General features: G+C 36.2%; 1 protein-coding gene and 1 pseudogene across 4 annotated transcripts in view; both read right to left on the bottom strand.

Moving 5' to 3' along the window:
* KPNA5 (karyopherin subunit alpha 5) overlaps positions 1-26,365 on the bottom strand; it is a 57,625-nt gene that overhangs the window by 14,003 nt on the left and 17,257 nt on the right. For all 4 annotated transcript variants that reach the window (XM_024248906.3, XM_063724963.1, XM_002817277.6 and 1 more), the window contains 6 exons: positions 25,893-25,987; positions 22,537-22,668; positions 19,524-19,612; positions 8,614-8,713; positions 2,665-2,828; positions 568-646 (listed from right to left, as the gene is read on the bottom strand). In XM_024248906.3, coding sequence (XP_024104674.3) covers positions 568-646; positions 2,665-2,828; positions 8,614-8,713; positions 19,524-19,612; positions 22,537-22,668; positions 25,893-25,987 — 659 coding nt within the window. The remainder of the gene's footprint in view (positions 1-567; positions 647-2,664; positions 2,829-8,613; positions 8,714-19,523; positions 19,613-22,536; positions 22,669-25,892; positions 25,988-26,365) is intronic.
* On the bottom strand, positions 12,489-12,567 carry LOC112134114 (U2 spliceosomal RNA; annotated as a pseudogene).

Here is a 26,365-nt window from a genome sequence, read left to right as displayed (position 1 = left end):
TCTATCTTCAAGAAAGATTGTGCTGGGTATAGTGGCTCATGCCTGTAAGTCTAACGCTTTGAGAGGCCAAAGCAGGAGGATCACTTGAGCTCAGGAATTTGAGACCAACCTGGGCAACATAGCAAGACCCTGTCTCTAAAAAATAAATAAATAAATAAATTAGCCAGGTGTGGTGATGCACACCTGTGGTCCCAACTACTTGGAAGGCTGAGGCGGGAGGACTGCTTGAGCCAGGAGGACTGCTTAAGCCAGGGAGGTAAAGGCTGCAGTGAGCCATGATCGCACCACCACACCCCAGCCTAGGAGAAAGAGCAATAACCTGTCTCTAACTAAACTAACTAACTAACTACATAAATAAATAAAAAGATTGTAACCCAAATCTGGCTGGTGTCAATCTTGACAGCACATCTTCTTTGACATCTCACCATCCTCTAAGACACAGATACAGACACACACACAATTATGGTGATGCTAAAATCTTGATTAATATGTAATCAAGTTGTATGAAACATAAATTTTTTAAAGTCCTTTATGTTAACAATTTATGATACTCAAGTTTGAACTCACCTGTGTTTGAATATCATCACCAGTCACAATATTACCAACTGCCCTTAATGCAGGTGATACAACTTTATAATCATTGTGCCTAAAAATAATAAAAACATGAACCTAAATACTAGTAAGAATTAAAAATTTACACAGAAGTTACAAAAATACTACAAACTCCCGCGGGGTGTTCAGCCAAAGATCCCATTGAAGTTTTACTAATTATTCTGACAATCTTTATAACAAAGGATCTAATCCAGGATCATTCATTACAGCCAGTTTTCATGTCTCTCCAGTCTCTCCAGAATGGTTTCTCAGTCTTCCCTTAATTTTCATGATTTTGCCATTTTTGAAGATCATAAGCCCATTATTTGGGTTTATCCAATGTTTTTCATGATTAAGACCCAGGTTATATACTTTGGCTGGGGGATATCATAAGTGCTATAATCTTTTCATTATATCCCAATCTGTTTTTTCCCATTATATTGGTACTGAATTCTGGTCACTATGATGATGTCTGCCAGACTTTTCCATTTTACCATTATTGTTTTCCCATTTATAATTAATATAATTAATATTTTGCAACAAAATACTTTGAGATAATGCAAAATCTCACTCCTTAACCTACTTTACCACTAGGTTTTAGCATCTCTTGATGCTTATTATCTGAAGTATTGGCAATTATTAGTATTATTACCAGTGATGTATTTCTAATACTATCATTCTAACTACATGCTTTACTGTGGACTTATGGGTTTCGTATTTTATTCAATAAAATATACATTAATGTAATTTATTTCAAAGCACAAACTGTCCCAGGTTTGGATAGTGAGAACCCCTTCAAATAGGCTTCTGTGTCCTTTTGACATCTGTCCATTACTTGAGCACTCATTACTTCCTGCATTCATCTTACATTTTCTCAGTGCCAGCCCTGAAACCAGTCATTTCTCCAACAATCTTGGTTCCTTTCAATGGAGAGTAGTGTTTAGAAACTTCGATTTGAACTTCAGTTTCCTCAGCTTATTAATGTAGAAGTGTTACTGCTCCCAGGCCCTTCAAGAGGATGCACACACACACACCTACACACGTATATATTTATTTCTATACCTAGCTATGTTAAGAGCCATGAGTTCACACTGATATTTCTAGTTCTAATCTAAAATAATTAAATTATTCAGGCTTTCTCCTCTTCTATACTTTTATCTCTATTCTCCGATAACAGGAATAGCTTCTATTTTCCTAACCTCCCTATATCAGCCAATCTTTTACCTCAGCTAGACTGGTACCCCATGATGTGCTGGCTCCAAGCCCTGCTCCAACCTGCTTATCTGCTCTCCCCAGTGGGTGTCATTATCACATTGGGGCCCTGATCCCCCATGCTGAACTGCATGCCCACGCTCCTCTGATGCTATCCTCATGCTGGGACCCCCAACTCCTTATCAGACCTATCTTTGTGCCATCTACCTTGTTTGGGCCTACAATGGCTTCTCGACAAAAGAAGAAAGGAAGGAAGATAATACATTTTTTAAAGAAGGTAAGAAGATGAAGTTATGAAGTTACAACATCTTTTTAAAACAAGTTTTCTTAAACGTTTTTAACTTCTTTGTATAGAAAAGCTGTTCTTTTTAAGGAAAATAGCTATAACAGCCCAGCAAAGAGAAACATGTTATCTTTAATAGAGGTGAAATACTAAATGATTTTCACTACATGGACTTTTACTCAAATTAATTATTATAATGAATAATAAACTAGATTATTTGTTCTGTGAGAGGAGAAACTGTGTTCTACACTTCATTAATGTCTCACACAACCCCTTAACAGATAACAGGCATTCCATAAATACTTATTAAATTAAGTTTATCTAATTCATAAAGAGATCACATTAAACTAAGGAAATTCATTTACAAAATAATTAGTCCCAACTATAGGACATAAGTTCCAAATTTTAAGGTTAGGGTCAACTTTCTAGGATTATGGCTATTCTGTTAAGTGTAGGGTCAGTAGCTTTTTAATTTTCCCTGAAGACAGTGACTCTTGAGATATTTACAAAGCTATTACTTGAATTGCTAATTTTAATCTCAATCATACAATTATTAAGCATAAATTATTTATAGTTACATCAAAAGTTCCACCAATCTTCGACAGACTCCAGAATCAATGACTGCTTGAATTTTATCATTGGGTCCATCAGAGAGATAAGAAAGGGCCCAACACACGTCTGCTAACACATCTGGGTCACTGCTAAACAACAGTCGTGACAGGACATTTAAGCAAGGTGAAACCTGTAAGGGAAGAAAGAGCATATTTAAATTTTTTCTCTATTTAAAACCAAGTTTCCTTAGAAAAATATAGAAATTCATTTTAAAACAAAAATTTAATGTTATACAAATACCAGAAAATTTATATTGTTTTAAAATTATAATCAGATATATGAATATGAAGCTGATTATGACTATTAATGTTATATTGAATAAGATATGTAGTAAAATCTGTTTTAAAAAGTAGTAAAATATTTGAGATCTCTTGTCTGTGTCTAAATCATACACACCCCCACAAAAAAAGCATACCAAAACTGAGAAGTTCAAATGTTCCAGTTAAGTGTTTGATATGATGATCACAGAATATAATCTAACTTTAATGAGCCTCACTTTACTCATTGCATGTATTTAACTGGAAATAAATCTAATAATCATTTGAGGAACTAAGGTACAGAAAGTACAAAAATAAATATATTTGTGACGGGTACTCAAGTGGAAGTCATTAATAAACTATTACACTGATAAGAAGGCATGTAGCACCTAAGAACAGTGCCTGACATAGAGTAGGCACTCAAATATTGGCTTTTTTTAATTACCATGATCACTATCAATGCTATGTTCCTTAAAGTTGTTTTTTTAAAATCAGCAACCTAACATATCCCTTAGTCTTTTTCCTCAGTTAAGAACTATGTTAAGCTGGGCATGGTGGCTCACGCCTGTAATCTCAGCACTTTGGGAGGCTGAGGCGGGTAGATAACCTGAGGTTAGGAGTTCGAGACCAGCCTGACCAACATGGAGAAACCCCATCTCTACTAAAAAAAAAAAAAAAAAAGAACTATGTTATATGTTATGTATCTCACAAATAAAAAGTGATGACATTTTTCTTAAATGTTCTAATATTATAGATGACTTTTCTCTTTACCCCTATTTTAAAGAATATCAGTATATAAACTATCCTCTTCTGAAAGCAGTTACCATCTTTGCTGGGCTTGTCCTCTAAAGATGATTTTCAAGATTATCAGCATATAAACTATCGTCTTCTGAAAGCAGTTACCATCTCTGCTGGGCCTGTCCTCTAAAGATGATTTTCAAGATTATCAGCATATAAACTATCCTCTTCTGAAAGCAGTTACCATCTAAAGATGACCCTAGGACTCATGTACACAAATCAGTTAGCTTACAAAATAGGTATGTCTATCTGTTAGTGGGCAAATAAAATCAGCACAACTGGATCCTTCTCCAACAATCAAGCTTCCACCCTTGCCAACCACCTCTTCTTTGAACAGAGAAATCAGGGTTTGTTTTTCTTTTTCTGTTTTGTTTTGTTTTTGAGACAGGGTCTCACTCTGTTGCCCAGGCTGGAGTGCAACCTCTGCTTCCTGGGCTCAAGCAATCCTCCAGCCTCAGCCTCCTGAGTAGCTGGGATTATAGGCGTGAGCCACCATGCCCAGCTAATTTTTGTACAGACAGGGTTTCACCATGTTGCCTAGGCCGGTCTAGAACTCCTGTGCTCAAAACAATCCACCCACCTCAACCCCCCAAAACACTGGAAAAACAGGCATGAGCCGCCACGCCCAGCCGAATATCAGGTTTTTAAAGCAAATATAAAGTATGTTTAAAAAAATCAATACAGCTGACATATGCCTTTTTGCTGAGTTAAAAAACAACGAACTAATACATATTTCCAGTATTAAGTGAGCAAAGTAAAAACATTTCTGCCCCAGTATCTTCTCAGGAAAAAAGAAAAGAAACAAATACAAATTCCAACTTTGAAAAGGCCAGTAGACATTAATAATCCTGCCCACAATATATAAAGACAAAAGTGAATAAAGAAACAGTAACCGACTTAGAAGAGGAGAGAAAAGTGGAACCTTAATGCCAGGAGAGGGAACTACCAATAAGAGGAAAGCTAATTTATCTCCCCACCATCACCTCCAAATACTTAGAAATCAGAGGAACCAGGTATCACAGACAGCAGGGGAAACGGTGCTAAAATAGAGGAAGAGATTAAAAATCTGATAAGAAGCAGGTTAGACTTTGGGTCCCTACTACAAAGGTAGGTGACTAGCATTCTCAATGCTACCAAAGACTGGAAGTTTATTTGAAGGAGAAACTGGACAACAAAATGTGAATCACAGCAACAGAACTTTGGGATATAAAGCACAGCGGAGGTTGAAATGAAGCACTAGACTAGAAAGTAGGAGATAAGCGTAAGTCTTCAAACTGACTAGTGAAAACCTCTAGCTCTCTTCCAATACTCAGTTCCCAGATGTTTATTATTTGTATTTTTTATTTTTGAGACAGGGTCTTGCTCTGTTGCCCAAGCTCGAGGTGCAGTGGCATGATCACAGCTCACTGCTGTCTCAACCACCCAGGATCAAGGAATCCTCCCATCTCAGTCTCCTGAGTAGCTGGGAATACAGGCATGTGCTATCACACTCGGCTAATTTTTTAAATTTTTTTTGTAGAGACAGGCTCTTACAATGTTGCCCAGGCTGGCCTCAAACCCCTTGGGCTCAAACGATCCTCTCACCTCAGCCTCCCAAAGTGCTAGGATTACAGCATGAGACACAGTGCCCAGCTGCGGGATATTTAGTGGACAGGTATGTTACCTACTCTATACCTCAACCCAATCTACCCATCTTCCAGCAAGAGAATGGAAAATCTGTCTCTGAAAAAACTGAACGGTCTCACAAAAGAGACTGAAATTTAGTGTTCCTCAAAGAAAATATAGTTTTGCTGCCCAAGTATCCTACAATGAAGTCCATTTATACACTCATCTTCTAATCAGTTTTTAGTTTCTTCCGAAATTTGTTCAAAGATCACCAGATAAATGAAGACAGCCTCCAATATTAAAGTGATTAAGACAAACCACAAACAAAACAAAAAAAGCACAAAGAAACAAAAACACCAAAAAACAAACAAACAACACTATAAATCCTTAGATATGACAATTTGCTGGGTCCATAAAAGAACAGAATTCTACATAAAGATGAGCAACCAGAGAGCAAGAAAACTAATTATTGAAAAGATAAAATAGGATTGTAGAAATGAAAATTTCCAGCTTGGCGTGGTGGCTCATGCCTGTAATCCCAGTACTTTGGGAGGATGAGATGGGCAGATCACCTGAGGTCAGGAGTTCAAGACCAGCCTGGCCAACATGGTGAAACTCCGTCTCTAACAAAATATAAAAATTAGCCAGGCATGGTGGCAGGTGTCTGTAATCCCAGCTACTTGCGGGGCTGAGGCAGGAGAATCGCTTGAACCCGGGAGGCAGAGGTTGCAGTGAGCTGAGATCGCACCACTGCACTCCAGCCTGGGTGACAGATCGAAACTCCATCTCAAAAAAAGAAGGAAAAAAAAAAGAAAATTTCAAAAAAAGTGAATGATTAAAAAACAAATCTCTCATATAAAATTACAGAAAATGTACTTAACAAACAAAAGTCTTAAGCCCCAAAATGTGATATTATTTCATAAGTTTGGAATACATAAGTAAACAACAAAGTTTCCCTCAGGAGTTCACATTTTAGTGGAAGATTTTTAAAAATTAAAATACATAAATAAGGGCCAGGCGTGGTGGCTCACACCTGTAATGCCAACACTTTGGGAGGCTGAGGCAGATAGATTGCCTGAGGTCAGGAGTTCGAGACCAGCCTGACCAACATGGTGAAACCCTGTCTCTGCTAAAAATACAAAAATTAGCTGGGTGAGGTAGCGTGCACCTGTAATCCCAGCTATTCGAGAGGTTGAGGCAGGAGAATAGCTTGAACCCGGGAGGTGGAGGTTGCAGTGAGCTGAGATCGTGCCACTGCACTCCAGCCTGGGCGACAGAGTGAGACTCCATCTCAAAAAAAAAAAAAGAAAGAAAAAAATTAAAATACATAAATAAGAAAAACACATATATTATGTTAAAAGGTGATTTGAAAGAAACAGAGTAAAAATGAAGGTCAGGTATACTCATGGGGTGAGGGCAGTTGTTACAGTAGGTAGACAGGCTTAAGCGGGGCATGAGAGGGCTGCTCCCCCACCCACTAGGAATGTCAGGTGATGGTTTGGCAATTATCACATTGCATCTTTAAAAGTGATAAATTGGCAGCCGGTGCAAGGAAGAGGCCATTTCCTGATGATCCTCACCTGTTGCACTAAAGTGTTAACTGAATGCAGGCACCAGGGAGATGCAACTTCTCAGGCATGTCCATTAAGAGACAAAATGACGGAGTATAACTTTCCGGCGGTGGGGGGGCACACTATTGGAAAAGGGAAGAAAGCCTCAGATGGGCATGCATACAACTTCCTAAACACACTGCTCATGCTCACCTCCCAAGGGTAAGGAGGGCACTGGGCATGGAGGCAGCGCACCCTTAAGGGAAGAATCATGGGAAAGGGGCCAGTGTATAAAGTCCTAGGATCAAGGTTAATTTAAACACGGCACTTGACCTCAGTGCCTGCTTGGGTCCCTTCCAAGCGTACTTTCCTTTCTTTCCTGTTCTAAAGCCTTTTAAATAAACTTCCACTCCTGCTCTGAAACTTGCCTTGGTCTCTTTTTCTACCTAATGCTCTCAGTTGAATTCTTTCTTCTGAGGATGCAAGAAATGAGGTTGCTGCAGACCCATATGGATTTGCCATCAGTAACTTGGATACCTTCCACTGGTACCACAGTGACAGATTACATTATTAAAAATAGTGGTAACAGTAGAGCTCATAAAAAATGTGACTTCTAAGCAAACAAAAATGAGGGAATCAGTCAAGTAGCTACCTACAAGGAGACTGCTGTAAGACAGTGGTTGTCAAAGTGTGGTCCATGAACCCCTGGGGGATTCCTAAAACCCTTTTGGGGGTATATGTGATGTCAAAACTATTTTCATAATAATACTAAGACATCATTCGTCTTTCTCATTTTGTTGACATTTGCACTAAAGGTACAAAAACACTGGCAGGTAAAACTGTTGGCATGTTAGCACAAATCACGGCAGTAGTATCAAAATGTACTACATATCTCTGTATTCTTCACCTCGGTTAAAAGGGCAGTGGGTGGGGAAGAGCCAGTTTTATTTAAGAGTTAACGTGAATAGGCAGTAAAAATTACTACTTTTATTAAATCTCAACTCTTGAGTTTGTGTCTTTTGAATATCTTATGAAATGAAATGAAAAGTAAAAATGAGAAGGCATACTAGTTCATGCATTACCTTTGTGAATTAGAAATGTATTATTTTTTATCCCCAGAAACTTTATCACTAGATCTTTACCAAAGTTTAAATTTCTCTTAGTGCTAGAGTCATTGTGCCATTTTAGATACTAAATTCAAAAGAAGTAGAATGGTATTCTAAAAATTTACCCCCTTTCTACCTTCTTAACAGCATCTTAATCAATAAAACTAAACTGGGAATTAATTAATCATCTGTATTTCTAGAGGCAAAATATCAGTAGATAGGGAAACAGATATCCTAAGAGATAAAAGTTACAATGAAAAAGTACAAACGGTGAACCTAAAGGAATTATTTAATCTTTTGGTGGACTTATTTTCCTATAAATGAGAGAACTAGACTAGAAGATTTCTGAAATCAATCCCTTGATACATGTGGTTGCAGTGACTGCCTCTGGGCATAGGAATTTAAGGTGTGTGAGGAAAAGTACAAGGGAGACTTCCTTTATATTGTAAAGCTTTTGAATACTGCATATGTGCAAATATTGGTCAATAAAGAAAATAATTACTAAACAAAAAGTGGAGTTCCTTAAACATCAAAAAGCTATTATATAGAAACTTAGGTTTATGGAAACAAATTTTTTAATTTGTGTATTTCACTCATACCTTACTGAAGTTTGGAGGAGGGTTTTTGCCTCTACATAAATTTGAAAGGGCCCACACAGCATTTCTTGTTGTTGTGAGTCTGTTTGAATTTGTTAATAACCTGCCAAGAAAAAGAAAAAAAAAGAATTATCACCTTACATTCATTTTTCTTCTTTAGCTATCATAACATAAAATTTCTCTCCAATACATTTTATAAAATATTCAAACTAGTAAAATAGGAAAAAATAATCTAAAATTCATTATGTTTTCACAAGCAAAATAAGCATATTACAGTTCTATTTTCTAAAGTGAATCTACAATCTGAATTCTTAAAAGAATTCTTAAGAGGATGCTGTAGGAAATTTACTTATTTCTATATATATTAAAAAGAATACTAGATTAATTTTTCTTTTTCTTTTCTTTTCTTTTTTTTTTTTTGCGACAGAGTCTCACTCTGTCACCCATGCTGGAGTGCAGTGGCACAATCTCGGCTCACTGCAACCTCTGCCCCCTAGGTTCAAGCGATTCTCCTGCCGCAGCCTCCCAAGTAGCTGGGATTACAGGCGCCTGCCACCACGCCCGGGTAATTTTTGTATTTTTAGTAGAGACAAGGTTTCACCATGTTGGCCAGGCTGGTCTTGAACTCCTGACCTTGTGATCCACCTGCCTCAGCCTCCCAAAGTGCTAGGATTACAGGCATGAAGCACCACTCCCAGCCAGATTAATTTCTTTAATCATGAAAATAATACATTATATGAATTCAGAAAGCAAGGAATAGTTTTAAATTATATAAAGATTACCTATTGACAAGAGAAGTTCTTTTGTTGTGTTTTTAACAGAGTATGTCTTAGTATTTTTTTATCTGGTTTGCAATGAACCTTGGTATCTACTGAGTATCTAAAATGATAATTTTTCTTCTCAGCTCCTAAGGAGTTACTACTTACAGTTTTTTTTTTCAAAGCATAACTTTATGTTTTAGTTATTTAAATAAGAGAGCCCCTAAAATAGTAGTAATTGAAACTTTTAGAGCTGTGGACCCCCTTGAGACCATAATGGATCCTTACCTTAGAAAAAAAGCACATACATCAAAATTTGGCATGCAATTTCAGGAGTTTGTTAACCTCCTAAGGACCTCCACAAACCTGCTAGAAGTACAAAGAACCTAGGTTAAAAAAATCCCTGTTTTAGAGTGACACGCAAAAATGGTGCAGAATGGAACTCCAGGTGCTTGTCCCTCCCAGGAACACCAAGCAACTTGCAAACACTGTCAGAATCAAGTTTATTAGAACTCTGAAGATAGTCAAAAGTTTATGCAACTAAGATAACTTTTAACCAGGAAAAGGCTGAAATGTGGTAGGAAAGCTTTCCAGCATTTTAACCTACTCTTACCCAACCCCCTCCCCAGCCTGGCAGCAACCTTTAAGACAGCAGCCTGAGTTCTCACTGTGGGTTCCTGGTTCTGGAAGGAGTAGAGCAGAACTTGTTTCCAAGAAATTGTGTTTGTTTGTTCTGACCTGTTTGGAGGCTCCCTGAAAAACTGATGCAAAGGGCTTGCCTTTGTTTTGCATAACTGGGAATTCTCTCAGGGTGGAAAAGTAGCTTTGTAAATAAGGAATGGTCCTCAAAAACATTAAAAGGCAAATGAATAAGATGTTGAAACCTGAGCAAAGATACAGTTGAGGCAAACAAGACACATGTTGAAAACCTGGCTGGAAAGGTGGGGAGTAAGATACTTGGGCTATGAGGGATGTGAAAAGCTCCCACATATATCAGACAATCTGAAGGCCCATGCACATGTCCAGGGCAGAGTCCACAATCAGAAAAAACATGAAGAGACCTATGCTTTTACTTCTAGTTTTCCTTTAGGCTTAGCACGAGCAGGGAGTAAAGTAGTGCTAAGTCATAGCTGTAATCAGCCTGACTAAGAATTGAAGAGGTAGCTCAATGCAGGGCCAATCTGTAAAAACCTGGAGACTTTTCTTTTTGTTTATTTTTGGCTCCAGATATTTAAAGCACTCTCTGTTGTCAAACCACTAGCTACCCACTGAGTTAAGGGAAAAGAGATTTCAGAGACCACGCATGACAAAGAATACAGGCTTTATAAAATTAATTTTAAAAGTCCCCAAATAAATAACTACAACAAGCAGCAACATGAAAACCTGGAAGGAGAGGAGAATCTGATTTCCATAGTTACCATAGTCACAATAATCAGTCCAGTTTTTCAACAAGAAATTATGAGGCATGCAAAGAAATTTTAAAAGTGTGGTCCATTAACAGTGAAATATATAAATTAAAAGAAATTTTCCCTGAGAAATCACAGACATTGGATTTACTATGCAAAGATTTTAAATTCATTGTCTAATATGTTCAAAAGAGCTAAAGGACCTATGCACAAAAAAACTAAAGAAAACTAGAAAAACAATGACTCAACAAATAGAGAATCATCACTATGGAAACAGACATTATAAAAAGGAACTAAATAGGAATTATGAAGCTGTTAAGTATAAAACTGAAATTAAAATTTCACTACAGGGGTTTGACAGCAGATTGAGTAGGAAGAAGAAAGAATCCACAAACCTAAGATAGGTTAATTGAAATTATTCAAACTGAGAAGCAGAAAGAAAAAGAATGACAAGAAATGAACACAGTCTAAGAAAGCTGTAAAATACCATCAAGCATACCAATATATGCATAATGGAAATCCAAGAAGAAAAGGAGCAAAAAGAATATCTGAAGAAATAATTACTGAAAACTTTTCAAACTTTATAAAAGAAATGAATCTACACATCCAAGAAGCTAAACAAACTCTAAGGATAAACTCAAAGAGATACATACCAAGACACAAGTAATCAAAAGACAAAGACAGAATCTTGAAAGCAAAAAGAGAGAAATGACCCATAGTGTACAAAGATTCCTCATAAAGATCAATAGCTGATTTCTCATCAAAAACCATGAAGGACAGAGACAATGGGATGACATATTTAAAGTGCTGAAAGACACTCTCAACCAAGACTTCCATATCTGGCAAAACAATCCTTCCAAACAGAAGGAGAAAGTGAGATTCCCACATGAGCAAAAGCTGAGGAAAGGCATCACTAGCAGATTGGCTTTACAAGAATAGCTAAGGGGAATCCTTTATACTGAAATGAAAGGGCCATAAACAATACCTCAAAACCATACAAAGAAATAAAGAATACTGCTAAAGATAGCTACATAGGCAACTCTAAGAGCTAGTATTATGGATTTTTTGGTTTATAATTCCTCTTTTTTTCCCTACATGACTTAAAAGTAAAATGCAAAAAATAATCATTATAAATCTAGGGTAATGGGCACACAATGTATAATACTGTAATTTGTGGCAATAACAACTTAAGAAGGGTGAGACAGAAATGTATAGGAGTAGTGTTTTTGTATAATTTTGAAGGTAAACTGCGAGTAATTCAATCAAGGTGGTTACAAGTTTAAAGTGTTAATTATACTCCTTAGGGTACATTAAAAAAAACTTTTTAAAAAAATAGGAAAGGAAACAAGAAAGGAATCAATACTGTAAATTATTTTTTAAAAAAGTGACATTTGGAAAACAAATAACAATGGCCAGGTGCTATGGCTCACACCTATAATCCCAGTGCCTTGGGAGGCCAATGCAGGAGGATTGCTTGAAGCCAGGAGTTTCAGACCAGCCTAGGCAACATAACGAGACTCTGTCTCTACAAAAGCTTAAATAATAATAAAATGGCAAAAGTAAGTCCCAATTTATCAGCAGTTATATTAAATGTAAATGAATTAAACTCTCAAATTAAAAGTAGCAACTGGCAGAATACATTAAACAAAACAAAACAAAACTCATAAGTCTACGATGCTGTCTACAAATGACTCATTTTAGAATCGAAGACATAAATAGGTTGAAAGTGAATTAGAAAAAGATTTTCCATGCAAATAATACACTTGATCTTAGCCAAAAGGCCGAGAAGCGATTTTCCATGCAAATAATAACAGAGATCCGAATAGTTACACTAATGAGACAAACTAGACTATAAGTCAAAAATTGTTTTCAGAGACAAAGAAGAACACCATATATTGATAAAAAGTCAATCTATCAGGAAGAAGTAACACATGGGTCAGATGTGGTGGCTCACGCTTGTAATCCTAGCATTTTGGGAGGCCAAGGTGGGTAGATCACCTGAGGTCAAAAGTTCGAGACCAGTCTGACCAACATGGTAAGACCCATCTCTACTAAAGATACAAAAATTAGCTGGGCATGGTGGCACGTGCCTGTGGTCCCTGCTATTCAGGAGGCTGAGGCAGGAGAATCGCTTAAACCTGGGGGCGGAGGTTCAATGAGCTTGGTGGCACGTGCCAGTAATCCCAGCTACTCAGGAGGCTTTGGGAGACCAAGGCAGGCGGATCACTTGAGCTCTGATAAATTTTTGAAAAGTGAAAACATAAAAAGTATCTTCTCTGACAACAATGGAATGAAACTAAAAATACAGAGAGAAAACTAGAAAATTCAGAACTATGAGTAGAGTAACATACTCTTAAATAACTAGTGAGTTAAAACACACACACACACACGCAGAAAATACTTTTGAGATAAATAAAAAATAAAAACACACCAAAACTTAAGGGATGTAGTGAAATTAATACTCAGAAAAAAATTTATAGTTGTTAACACCCATATGAAAAAAGACAACCTTCAACCTTCAGAAATTAGAAAAATTAGAGTAAACAAAACTCATAGCTAGCAGGAGGAAGAAAATAAAGTTAAGACCAGAGATAAAATACAGAATAGAAAAACACTACAGAAAATCAACTAAACAAAAAGGTAGTTCTTTGACCAAAAAAAAAAAAAATCAACAAAAACAAGCCTTTATCTAGATGGACAAAAGGAAAAAGATTCATATTACTACAATTTGGCTGGGCGTGGTGGCTCACACCTGTAATCCCAGCACTGCAGGAGGCTGAGGCAAGCGGATCACCTGAGGTCAGGAGTTCAAGACCAGCCTGGCCAACATGGTGAAACCATGTCTCTACAAAAATACAAAAATTAGCCAGGCGTGGTGGCATGCACCTGTAATCCCAGCTACTTGGGAGGCTGAGGTGGAAGAATCGCTTGAACCCGGGAGGCGGAGTGTGCAGTGAGTCGAGATCATGCCATTGCACTCCAGCCTGTGCAACAGAGCAAGACTCCAACTCAAAAAATATATATATATATATAATAATATTACTACAATTAAGAATGAAAGTAGAGACATTACTATCAGCACTTCAACAAAAAAAATTATATGAGAATATTATCATCAAAAGCCAAGAAAGATAAGCTAGAAGAAATGAAAAACCACTTAGAAACAAAGAAACTACCAAACTGACTTAAGAATAGAAAATCTAAATAGAACTATAACAAGATACAGAATTCGAATCAAACACTTCCCAAAAAGGAAAAGTCCAGCATCAGATGGCTTCACTGGTGAATTCTACCAAACATTAATGAATAATTCTCAAACCCTTTCAAAAAATAAGAGAACACTTAAAATAATGGAAAGAATGTAACTGGATTATTTGTAACTCAAAGGATAAGAGCTTGAGGGCATAGATACTCCATGATGTGCTTATTTCACATTGAATGCCTGTATCAAAACATCTCATGTACCCCATAAATAAACATATCTACTATGTAGCCACAAAATTTTTTTAAAAAAATAAGAGAACACTTCCTCATCAATTCTATGAGGATAGCATTACCCTGATACCAAAGACAAAGACATCAAAACAAAACTTACAAAAGAAAAAATATTTCTTCGGAATATACAACAAAATTCTAGGAAACTGAATCTAGCAGCTTATACTATGACCACATGGCATTTAACCAAAGAATGCAAGAAAAGTTCAAGATACAAATATCAATCAAAATAATAAACCATATTAATATAATGAATTAAAAAAACAAGTTATCTCATTGGATGCAAAAAGTATTTAAAAGAGCTCAACATCCTTTTATGATAAAAACACTAAACAGGTCAGGCACAGTGACTCATGCCTGTAATCCCAGCACCTTGGGAGGTCGAGGCGGGTGAATCACGAGGTCAGGAGATCGAGACCATCCTGGCCAACATGGTGAAACCCTGTCTCTACTAAAAATACAAAAATTAGCTGGGCGTGGTGGTGCACGCTTGTAGTCCCAGCTACCTGGGAGGCTGAGGCAGGAGAATCGAACCCAGGAGGCAGAGGTTGCAGTGAGCCAAGATCATGCCACTGTACTCAAGCCTGGCGACAGAGCATGACTCCGTCTCAAAAAAAAAAAAAAAAAAACCAAATAGAAGGAAACTACCTCAACAGGATAAAGGGCATTTATCGAAAACCATAGCTAACATCACACTGAATGGTGAAAGAGTTAGTTTTTACTCTGAGATAAGAAAGAAGACAAAGACACTCATTTCTGCTACTTCTAAATAACATTGTAATGGAAGCTCTATCCAAAGCAACTGTGCAACAAAAAGAATTCACACAGCCAACTTGGAAAGCAAGAAATGAAACTATCTTTTTTTTAAAAAAATTTAGAGATGGAGTCTTGCTATGTTGCACAGGCTAGAGTGCAGTGACTATTCACAAGCATTATCATAGTGCACTACAGCCTCAAATGATCTTGACCTCAAATTTGAGTTCAAGACCAGCCTGGCCAACATGATGAAACTCCATCTCTACCAAAAATACAAAAATCAGCCAGGCATGGTGGTGCACGCCTGTATTCTCAGCTACTTGGGAGAGTTGAGGCATGAGAACCGCTTGAACCCAGGAGGCTCCTGACCTCAAACGACCCTCCCTACTCAGCCTCCCAAGTATCTGAGACTACAGGCATGTGCCATTATGCTCAGCAATGAAACTATCATTATTGACAGATGACATGATCTAATATATGGAAATCCACAACAATCCACAAAAAAACTATTAGTGCTAATAAATTCAACAAAGTTGCAGGATGCAAGATCAACACACAGGCCGGGTGTGGTGGCTCACACTTGTAATCCCAGAGCTTTGGGAGGTCAAGGGGGGATGGATCACTTGAGGCCAGGAGTTCAAGACCAGCCTGGCCAACATGGTGAAACTCCGTCTCTACTAAAAATACAAAAATTAGCCAGGTATGGTTGTACACGACTGTAATCCCAGCTACTTGGGAGGCTGAGGCACGAGAATCGCTTGAACCTGGGAGACACAGACTGCAGTGAGCCAAGATGACGCCACTGCACTCCAGCCTAGGTGACAGAGCAAGACCCTGTCTCAAAATAAATAAATAAATAATCAACACACAAAACTCAGTTGTATTTCTATACGCTACCAAGGAACAAGTCAAAAAAGAAATTAAGAAAACAATTTCATTTACATTTGAATAAAAAAGAATAAAATACTTTGGAATACATTTAACCAAAGAGGTATAAGACCTGTTTACTAAAATCTACAAAATATTGTTAAAATTAAAGACCTTAATTAAAAGATTTCCCAGGTTCATGAATTGGAAGCCTTAATATTATTAAAATGGCAATACTGCTCAAAGTGATCTACAGAGTAAATGAAACCCCTATCAAAATGACAATGACCTTTTTATAGAAATGAAAAAGTCAACTTACACCCACTAAGATGATCTAAATCAGAATAACAGATAATATGTGTTGGTGATGATATAGAGAAATTAGAACACTCATACATTGCTAGGAGAATGTAAAATGGTACAGCTGCTGTGAAAAAGCTTGGTAGTCCCTAAAAATTTAATTTAAAAAATTAAAGATAGAATTACCATATTACCTGGCAAATTCCACTCCTACGTGTTTACATACCCACAAGAATTAAAAACCAGTACTGAGACAAAACTTGTACATGAATGTTCATAGGAGCACTATTTACAGTAGTCAAAAGGTGGACACACCAAAGTGTCCATCTATTAATGAATGAACAAAATGTGACACATGCATAAAATGGAATATAATTCAGCCATAAAAAGAACAAAGCACAGATACATTCACTATAATATGGATGAACCTTGAAAACAGTAAGCTAAAAGAAGCCAGACACAAAGGTAATATATTGTATGATTCCACTTATGTGATACATACAATATAAGCAAATCCATAGAGAGAGAAAACAGATTTGTAGTTTCCAAGGCACAAAGTGATGGCAAAATGGGATGTGACTGCTTAATGGGTACTGGGTTTCTGTTTAAGGTGGTAAAAAAATTCTGGAACTAGATAGTAGTGATAGTTGTACAATGTTGCAAATCTACTTACTGCCACTAAATTGTACACTTTAAAATGGTTAAACTGGTTACATGTATTCTACTACACTAAAAAAAGTTTCTGTTCTAAAGGCTTTCCTGAAAATAGATGTTAGATTTCCCCAAAATACAACAGATTTAGAAATAAAATAGTTATACTGCTTTTGTATGCTAAGAGTTGACAATTTTTTTCAGTAAATATTTTAGGGTTTGCAGGCCCTCCTTCTCGTTTTTATTACTCACCTATGCTGATGTAGCATGAAAGTAACCAAAGACATTAAGTAAGTGAATAGGTGTGACTGTGTTCCGATAAAACTTAATTTACAAAAACATGAAGCAAGCCAGATTTGGCCTGAGAGATAAAGCTGGCCAACCCCTGTTGTATACTATTGTTCTTTTTTTGTATTAATGGGGTTATTATGAGAAAGTAAAAATATGCTACATTATAAATTAAAGTTGAGTTAAATTACAGCAAAATTGTATCAGGATAGTTTATAGTAGTAAAAGATTTACATTTACTGAGAATCAAATGAATACTAATAAAATAAATTAAAATATCACTCAAAGAGATAAAATGATACATTAATAAGTTTTACATTTACTTAAGCATTACTAAATGTGAATTACAATGTGAACAACAAATAATGCATAAACTTTTTTTTTTTTTTGAGACAGTCTCTCGCTGTCACCCAAACTGGAGTGCAGTGGTGCGATCTTGGCTCACTGCAAGCTCCACCTCCCGGGTACAAGCCATCCTCCTGCCTCAGCCTCCCAAGCAGCTGGGACTACAGGCGCCCGCCACTACGACCGGCTAATTTTTTTGTATTTTTAGTAGAGATGGGGTTTCACCGTGTTAGCCAGGATGGTCTCGATCTCCTAACCTCGTGATCCACCCAACTCGGCCTCCCCAAAGTGCTGGGATTACAGGTGTGAGCCACTGCGCCCGGCCTGCATAATCATTTTTTAAGCTGAAAATTTTTCCTTTTGCCCAACTCCAGAGAGAGTATCTAACTTAACTTCCTTTTAATTACCTTTCTTATTTTTTTAAATACTTTGAAACTTTCTAAGATGAAGTTTTATAATGAAACTCTGAAACTTTCCAACTTTTTAATACCCTTTTTGGAAATTATTATTATTATCTGAAATGGAGTTTTGCTCTTGTTGCCCAGGCTGGAGTGCAATGGCATGATCTCAGCTCACCACAACCTCCACCTCCTCCTGGGTTCAAGCGATTCTGCTGCCTCAGCCTCTCGAGTAGCTGAGATTACAAGCACGCACCACCACACCCAGCTAATTTTGTATTTTCAGTAGAGATGGGGTTTCTCCATGTTGGTCAGGCTGGTCTCGAACTCCTGACCTCAGGGGATCCACCTGCCTTGGCCTCCCAGAGTGCTGGGATTACAGGCATAAGCCACCATGCCCAGCCTGAAATTGTTTTTATAACTATTACTACATAGCTGGGTACTGGTTATTCTTCCTTTGTTTTATTTTTTAGTTTGGTTTCTTCAGTCATGGTTAAAAGACTCCTTAGGACATTTAAAGAGATTAGACCTAAGAAATGTTTACTACTTCATAAACCACTACCTACTTGAGATATTAACAAATAATAAAATGACATACAGACAGAACAACAAAAACAAAAAGTGCTCAGTTAATTTATATACCACATAAATCAGGTGAGACAAGTCTCAAATTGAAACTTTAAGAGATGCTTTTAATAGTACAGACTTCAAAATGATTCATATTGAACTCTAAATCAGTACTTTCTTTTACAGCTCAGCTAAATTCTCAAATACTATAGACCATTAACTTTAAGCCCATAATAAATGAAATTATAGTGAGTAGTTCAGTGGTTTGTACACAGATCTTCGATTAATATTGGTTAAGTGAAACCATGCCAAGAAATAACTTCTGTCCACAGAAAGCTAGAGTAAAATTTTTTTTGAAAACTAGTGTCTAGAAATTTATTCTTCCTATTTAATTCCTCAGCTGGAGAACATAGAAAACGCACCTCCATGCAGAAATGAAGAGTAAAATGTTTACTTCTAACTATCTCCTCAATTAGTATTTTTCTTCACTACCTGCCATTAGCATTTATCCTACATAAAGATCCTCTTAATCATAAACAATATGTATAAACCTGTCTTTCAAAAAATTTTATGTCATTTCTATAAAGGACCTTACATTATAGGGTAATTTCTTTTTTAAAAAAATACATAAAGTAGTAGAAGAAGCTACTAGATAAATCACTTGAAGTAAAATTCTAATCCTGAAAGAAAAATCTCTATCTTAAATCTTGGTTCTTTTAATAAAATTTAAAACATACTGACATCCTAAATATACTGTCTGTTCAAGTATTAAGGATTCCCTACTATAGCAATATGTAAATTTTATTGTATTATAAACTACTATATATCCTTGTTTTTGCAGAATAACTATTTTAGATCAGTAAGCATCAAGTAAGCAATGACCACCGTTACGTGTGGTTTAAGGGAACATAAAAGACACAGAAATTTGAAAATTTCTCTTGGTTCTACCTACTGTCAAGCTACTGCAGGCTTGATAACCATAAGACAAATTTAAAAGTATGACTGAAGAACTTAATTATGTATGTAGAATATCGTGGAGTATATAGTTTTCGATACATACTTAATTGTGATAAAGTACTTACTCTAAAAGAGGTGGAAGTATTTCACAATTCAAAACAAAATCTCTGCATTCTGCATTGTCACCAGCAATATTACCAAGTGCCCAAACAGCCTTAGGAAAAAAAAAAAATTCTCTTAAGACAATATTTTAAATTAGAGGCTTTCCTTTAGGAATGATATTTTAGTACACAATGAACAAAGCAACAGTTTCCGATATGTTAAAAAAAAAAGTAGAGAAGAAAAACTTTTAAAATTCAATTTAATATTTTTATTCAAATTGAAAGATAGGACATTTAAAAAGTTTTCCAGCTGAACAAGGTGGTTCACGCGTGTAATCCCAGCACTTTGGGAAGCTGAGGTGGGTAGATCGCTTGAGTCTAGGAGTTCAAAACCAGCCTGGGCAACATGGTAAAACCCTGTCTCTACTGAAAAATGACAAAAATTAGCTGGGTGTGGTGGCACGCACCTGTCATCTCAGCTACTTAGGAGGCTAAGGTGGCAGGATCACTTGAGCCCAGGAGGCAGAGGTTGCAATGAGCCTTACTCCACCTTGGGCAACAGAGCGAAACCCTGTCTCCAAAAAACAAGTTTTCCTTGCATATTAGTGAAATATCTATACTGTTCAACAAAGAGCATAGTTTACTATGAATTTACATGGAGAGACAAAATACATCTATTTAGCAAATTTTCCAATTATAATCATGCACTGCATAACATTTTAGTCAATGACAGACTGCACATAAGATGGTAGTCTCATAATATTATAACACCATTATCTTTACTGTACCTTTTGTATGTGTAGATATACAAATACTTACCACTGTATATACAATTGTCTATAGTAGGTCGGGTGCAGTGGCTCATGCCTGTAATTCCAGCACTTTGGGAGGTGAGGTGGGCAGATCACTTGAGGTCAGGAGTTTGCGACCAGCCTGGCCAACATGGTGAAACCCCATCTCTACTAAAAATACAAAAACTAGCTGGGTGTGATTGCAGGTGCCTGTAATCCCAGCTACTCAGGAGGCTGAAGCATAACAACTGCTTGAAACCCAGGAGGTGGTGGTTGCAGTGAGCTGAGATCATGTCACTGCACTGCAACCTGAGTGACACAGCAAGACTCTGTCTCAAAAAAAAAAAAAAAAAAAAAAATTGCCTGCAGCATTTAGTACAGTAACATGCTGTATAGGTTTGTAGACTGGATGCCCAAGGCCATACTATAAATCATCTAGGTTTATGTAAATAGACTCCATGGAATTTGCACAATGATGAAAATGTATTTCTCAGAACACATATTCATTTATTAAATTTCAATTAGGTAAGAAATCATGCAAATGCAAATTATCATTTTATTTTATTCTCACCATAAACTTTTCATGTTAGTACAAAAGTAGACATGTTACTTTTCAATTGGGAAAGTTTTATTTTAATGTTTAAAACATAAGTTAGTATTTTTAACACCTACTCTAGACCTAAGTTTTTTTGTTTGTTTTTAAGAAAAACCTTTAAAGACATTTTCTACCTTGTGGAATATAATATTCTGTTGGTGGAGATCTTAATTGGTATAATATTCTTGGAGTCTGACTTTGAAATACATAGTAAGAGCTTTAAAAAATTTATCTTTTGGCCGGGCGCGGTGGCTCACACCTGTAATCCCAGCACTTTGGGAGGCCTAGGTGGGCGGATCACCAGAAGTCAGGAGTTCGAGAGCAGCCTGGCCAACATGGTGAAACACCGTCTCTACTAGAAATACAAAAACTAGCCAGGCGTGGTGGCAGGTGCCTGTAATCCCAGCTACTCGAAAGGCTGAGGCAGGAGAATCGCTTGAATCTGGGAGGTGGAGGTTGCAGTGAGCCGAGATCGCGCCACTGCACTCCAGCCTAGGGGACAAGAGCAAGACTTCATTTCAAACAAACAAACAAAAAAATTTATCTTTTGACAGGGTAGTCATTTTTCCTAGTAAAATAATCAAAAGATACATAAAGAGTGATGACATATAATGATATTCATCACAATATTATTAACAACACCAATAAGCTAGAAATAATCCAAATGTACAACAATTGAGGAACAGATAACAAATTATGGTACATATCTGAGCAGATACTGAGTAATCAGTAAAATTTCCATGGAAGAATAATTACTGCCATAAAAAAAGGCTCCCAATATTAGTGTTAACTGAAAAAAATATATATAAAATGAAATGATGAATAAAATGGGAGAGATATCAACAGATTTATGTACATACAAATGACGCAAAAAAATGTTAAATGACTTGATTTTATTTAGATGGTACAATTATATGTAATTAAATTTTACCTCTTACAACAAAACTTTATTCATTAAGTTTATTAAAAAATAGTTCAAAGTAATGTGATATTCTTAAAACAAACAACAAAATAATCTACATATATGCAGAGAACAAGAAGTCAAACCAGTTCAGCTTTAAAACCTGGCTCTGCCATTCATTGTGACTTTAGATAAGTTACTAACTCTTGAGTCTCAGTATACACTTTTTTTTGAGACAAATCTCGCTCTGTCGCCCAGGCTGGAGTGCAGTGGCATGATCTCGGTTCTCTGCAACCTCTGCCTCCCAGGCTCAAGGAATTCTTGTGCCTCAGCTTCCTGAGGAGCTGTGGCACCATGCCTGGCTAATTTTTGTATTTTTAGGAGAGCTGGGATTTTGCCATGTTGGCCAGGCTGGTCTCAAACTCCTGGCCTCAAGTGATCTGCTCGCCTCAGCTTTCCCAAGTGCTGAGAATACAGGCATGAGCCACCATGCCCAGCCTCAGTATGCACTTTTATAAACAGGAATAGTAATTCCTATGCTAGCTGTGATCACACTTATAGAGAACCCAGGATTATGTCTGGAACTGTTCATTCTTCCTCCCTTCTAACTTAACACCAAAAACACTACTATAATTTAATGCAATATACAGCAATTAGAAACAAAAATAAATTACACATCGTAATTACAAATGGTACTTTCAAGAGAAAACTGAATTCTAGTACATACAACAATACAAATTAGAGACGTACCTGTTCTTGAACATCTTCATGTTCAGAATTAAGAAGTTTGATAAAAATCGGAACAGCCCCAGTTTCAATCACTACCTTGGTATGCAGAAAAGTTCCAGATGCTATATTAGTTAATGCCCATGCAGCTTCAAACTAAGAAGAAAAAAAGGTAAAATAAATGAAAGAACCAAAGAAATGTCAGAAAGGCAAAGAAGGAAAGAGAGGGAGTAAAGACCTGCCAGGACAAGTGTGAAAGACTGACATATTAATAAGATTCATTGTGAAGTCAGATTTAAGGATAAAAACTCATACAAAAAAAAGTAATTGTCATCAAAGATCACTGATTACAGAAAAGTATTCTTTAATATGGAAAAATAAGAACTGAGAAAAATATAATGAAAATATACAAAATCAACAACATATAAACACCTTTGAATTTACAATGCATAAAACTCCTGTTTATTATTACAGAGGCAAGCATTCTAAAGCAAGCAGTTTAAAAATAAATAAGAGACACTACTTATAAAAACAGTATATTTAGGACACTTAGAATCATAAGAGGTACTTATTCCTCTACAGATCATGTAACCTCAACCTACTATTTAAGAAACAAAAAAATCAGAAGTTGAGAGATTAGGTATTTGTTCAACATCAAGGTTTCATTATTAACAGAGCCAGTGCTGGGACTTCTGGTATTCTTTTTAAGCTGCAGACTCTCTGAGAAGTTATCATATCAACTCAACTAAAATTTGAATATACATATACATTATGGATTTAAAAGCAACTGAGAAAATTCAACCATGGCTCCAAAACAATGAACTAGTGAATTACTGAAAGCAACCTACAAATCCACAGGCAAACTAAGCAGTGACTATAGTTTAAAAAATATTTCACATATTTGACATATAAAATTAACCATGAAAAAATTTTTTTAATATTTCACAAATAACTTTTCACATAAACGTACACGTCATTATAAGTAACAAAAAATGTACCCAAAAGCATTACTGAAATACTAAAAAGTACAGTTACTTTTACGTGTAGGACTAAGAAAAATTTTAAAGGGAATTTATATTTAAAAATAATGAAGACCATAGTTCTAACCAATTGTAGATAATGAAATAAGCTAGTGGACAACTGAAAGGTTACTCTACAAACTTGTCCCTAGTATCCCTAGAAGAAAGCCTTAGTGAAGACTGGTAAAGTCAGAAGCCTGCCAGCAACCAGTTAAACATAAAACGAGTGATAAGCAAGTGACAACTGTGAAAACCTAGAGTGTGTGGCTACAATTTTAAAAAAAGGTAAACTTTCCAGTTGAACAAAGAAAATAGAGACAGAATGCCTATTCAACCTCCTTGCATTTTAACTATCTGACAACAGTGCCAACACCTCTGATTTGTTAAAAGAAGCCAAAAATCCGGATATTCATTTGAAATCCCCCAAGTTTTTAACACTTAATATCTAATTTGCGCTTTAAAACATGTGCAGGCCAACAAAACTTGTTTGTAGGCCCCCAATTTAAGGCCTGTTAGATGGACCAATCATACTAACTAACATATTTCACACGCACTTGGGTAACATGGCACAACATGTAGCTGTCCCAAGACCATACTGTTGAATTTCTATAGTTTTTAATTACAGTGATTAATAAATGCTCAACTTCTCAGTGTGTGTGTGTTTATTTATTTATTTAGAGACAGGGCCCAGGCTGGAGTGCAGTGGTGTGATCACGGCTCACTATAACCTCAAACGTCTGGGCTCAAGTTATACTCTCACTTCAGCCTCCCAAGTAGATGAGACTACGGGTGCATGCCACCACACTCAGCTAATTTTTATTTTTTTTTTGCAGAGATGAGGTCTCACTGTTTTCCCAGGCTGGTCTCAAACTCCTGGGTTCAAGAGGTCCTCCCTCTTCAGCTTCCCAAAGTGCTGGGATTACAGGTGTGAGCCACCATGCCTAGCAAATCTTCCCACACTGTGCTGTCTACGCACGCTATCCTCTAAACCTAGTATTAATTTTCCTCTTTTCAGTCTGCCAAAGGCTCCTTCATCCTCAAGACTAGTCCTGCAATACTACCTTTGTGAAGTCTTAAACTTAAACTTCCCCTAAACAGAGTAAGTTGCTATGTTCTGTGTCCCCAGAGTACTTTGTTTATAGCTCTGTTAGAGCACTAAGGACACGATGTTACCACAGATCTTTTTTATGTCTGTCTTTCCCAGGAGAAAGTGAGGAATTTCTCTAGACAGGACAACATCTGAATTTTGGAACTACAATATCTTACACGATGCTTGGCTCAAACTAGCTCTCAATAATTTTATTTATTCACATTCAATCATTTCTTCTTTCATTCAATTGGAATTAAAAAGCCAAATAATAGGTATCAAGAGGTCTGGGTTTTAGTCTGGACTTAGGGCTTATACAAAGCAATGGAACCAGATTTCATGATCTCTAGTTCAAAATAATTGACAATAAAACTGTAACATGACTAAAGTAGCCTCTTAGAGACCCTTATTGTAAACATTCTCAACAATTTTTCACATTCACACATGCAATACATTCCTTTGCTTATACCTAAAATGTGAGGATCTTTCTCAAATTATTGAGCTAAGTAGACCACTACTCTTAAGTTATAAATTCAACAATTGTTACTGAAGTAACAGTCCTCCATTATTGACAATAGCATTTATAAGTTAGGTGTATGTCTTGTGCAATTCCTGATACATAGATAAAATTCCAACCTGTACTCTGACTTAAGAATATGCATAGCAATGAATGTAGGGAAAACCAATCTTTTTTTAACATTAAAATATTCACAAACTTCAGTAAATTACCGTTAGTAGCAAATTATTTGGAAGACATCTTAAAATTGTAACTATATCATGGTTGAGAACCAATGTTCTTTATGACAAACTTAACTCTGGTCACGTTTCTACTAGATAATACTAAATACTAATTTATCCTGTTTTGAAAAAAAGAACTAATCACAGCTAAAAGTGTTTTAAAACACAGCTAACAGTGTTTTAAAAGGTAAAAGTTAGAACCCTGGCTAGCTAAGAATCAAAATAAATTTAACAACATTTTAGTCTGAAGTTTTCTAAAACAAAAAAGCTATTAAAGGTTAACTATAAATTGTTTATTAACATTAATAATGAGTTTATATACTTTTTCTAAAATTGCTTAATAAAATAACAATTCCTGGAAAAAAACTAGCACTGAAACTGTGTCCAAGACAAGACAGGCAGCACTACCTTTTCTTTTAATTACCAAGTATTTACTTAATGCTTATAATAGAGTCAATACTGCAGAAGTTGCTTTCACTAGAAACTTTAACATGTCATTTCTAGAGAAAAATTAAGAAAGAAAACTTTAGACTCACTTGTAAAGTGCAATTTTCATTTCTTTCAAGAAATTTCACAAATCTCTGTACAACTCCTGGTTTCTGTATAACTTGATCTATTGGTGGATTAGGTTCTAAAAATTTAAAAAGACTTAAGTTATTACAAAGACACAAAAAGAAAACAATCTAGTCCCTATGTCCATTAACAGGGCACATAAAATAACTCTTTCCTAGGTTTCCCTGACCCAAGATTAAAACCCTTAGCTAGATGTAATTGAAGTCAAATTTTCTCCAGATTACAATGTTTTTTGTACATTTTGCAAATTCCACTTTCTCACTCACTGCAAGAAATTTTAAAAATATTTCCTACATAAACATTTAAATTTCATAAATCAAAGGCTATTGGGCACACCTTTAAAACACTGATTATTTCTGTCTAAAACTCAAAATACCAACTGAGGAATTAAGTTTCCACTAATTCTTTATAGTACTACCCTCAATTTCTAAGCATA

The sequence above is a fragment of the Pongo abelii genome, chromosome 5, assembly GCF_028885655.2.
Source record: "Pongo abelii isolate AG06213 chromosome 5, NHGRI_mPonAbe1-v2.0_pri, whole genome shotgun sequence".
NCBI classification, from domain to species: domain Eukaryota; kingdom Metazoa; phylum Chordata; class Mammalia; order Primates; family Hominidae; genus Pongo; species Pongo abelii.
This window is presented reverse-complemented; position numbering and strand designations above follow the sequence as displayed.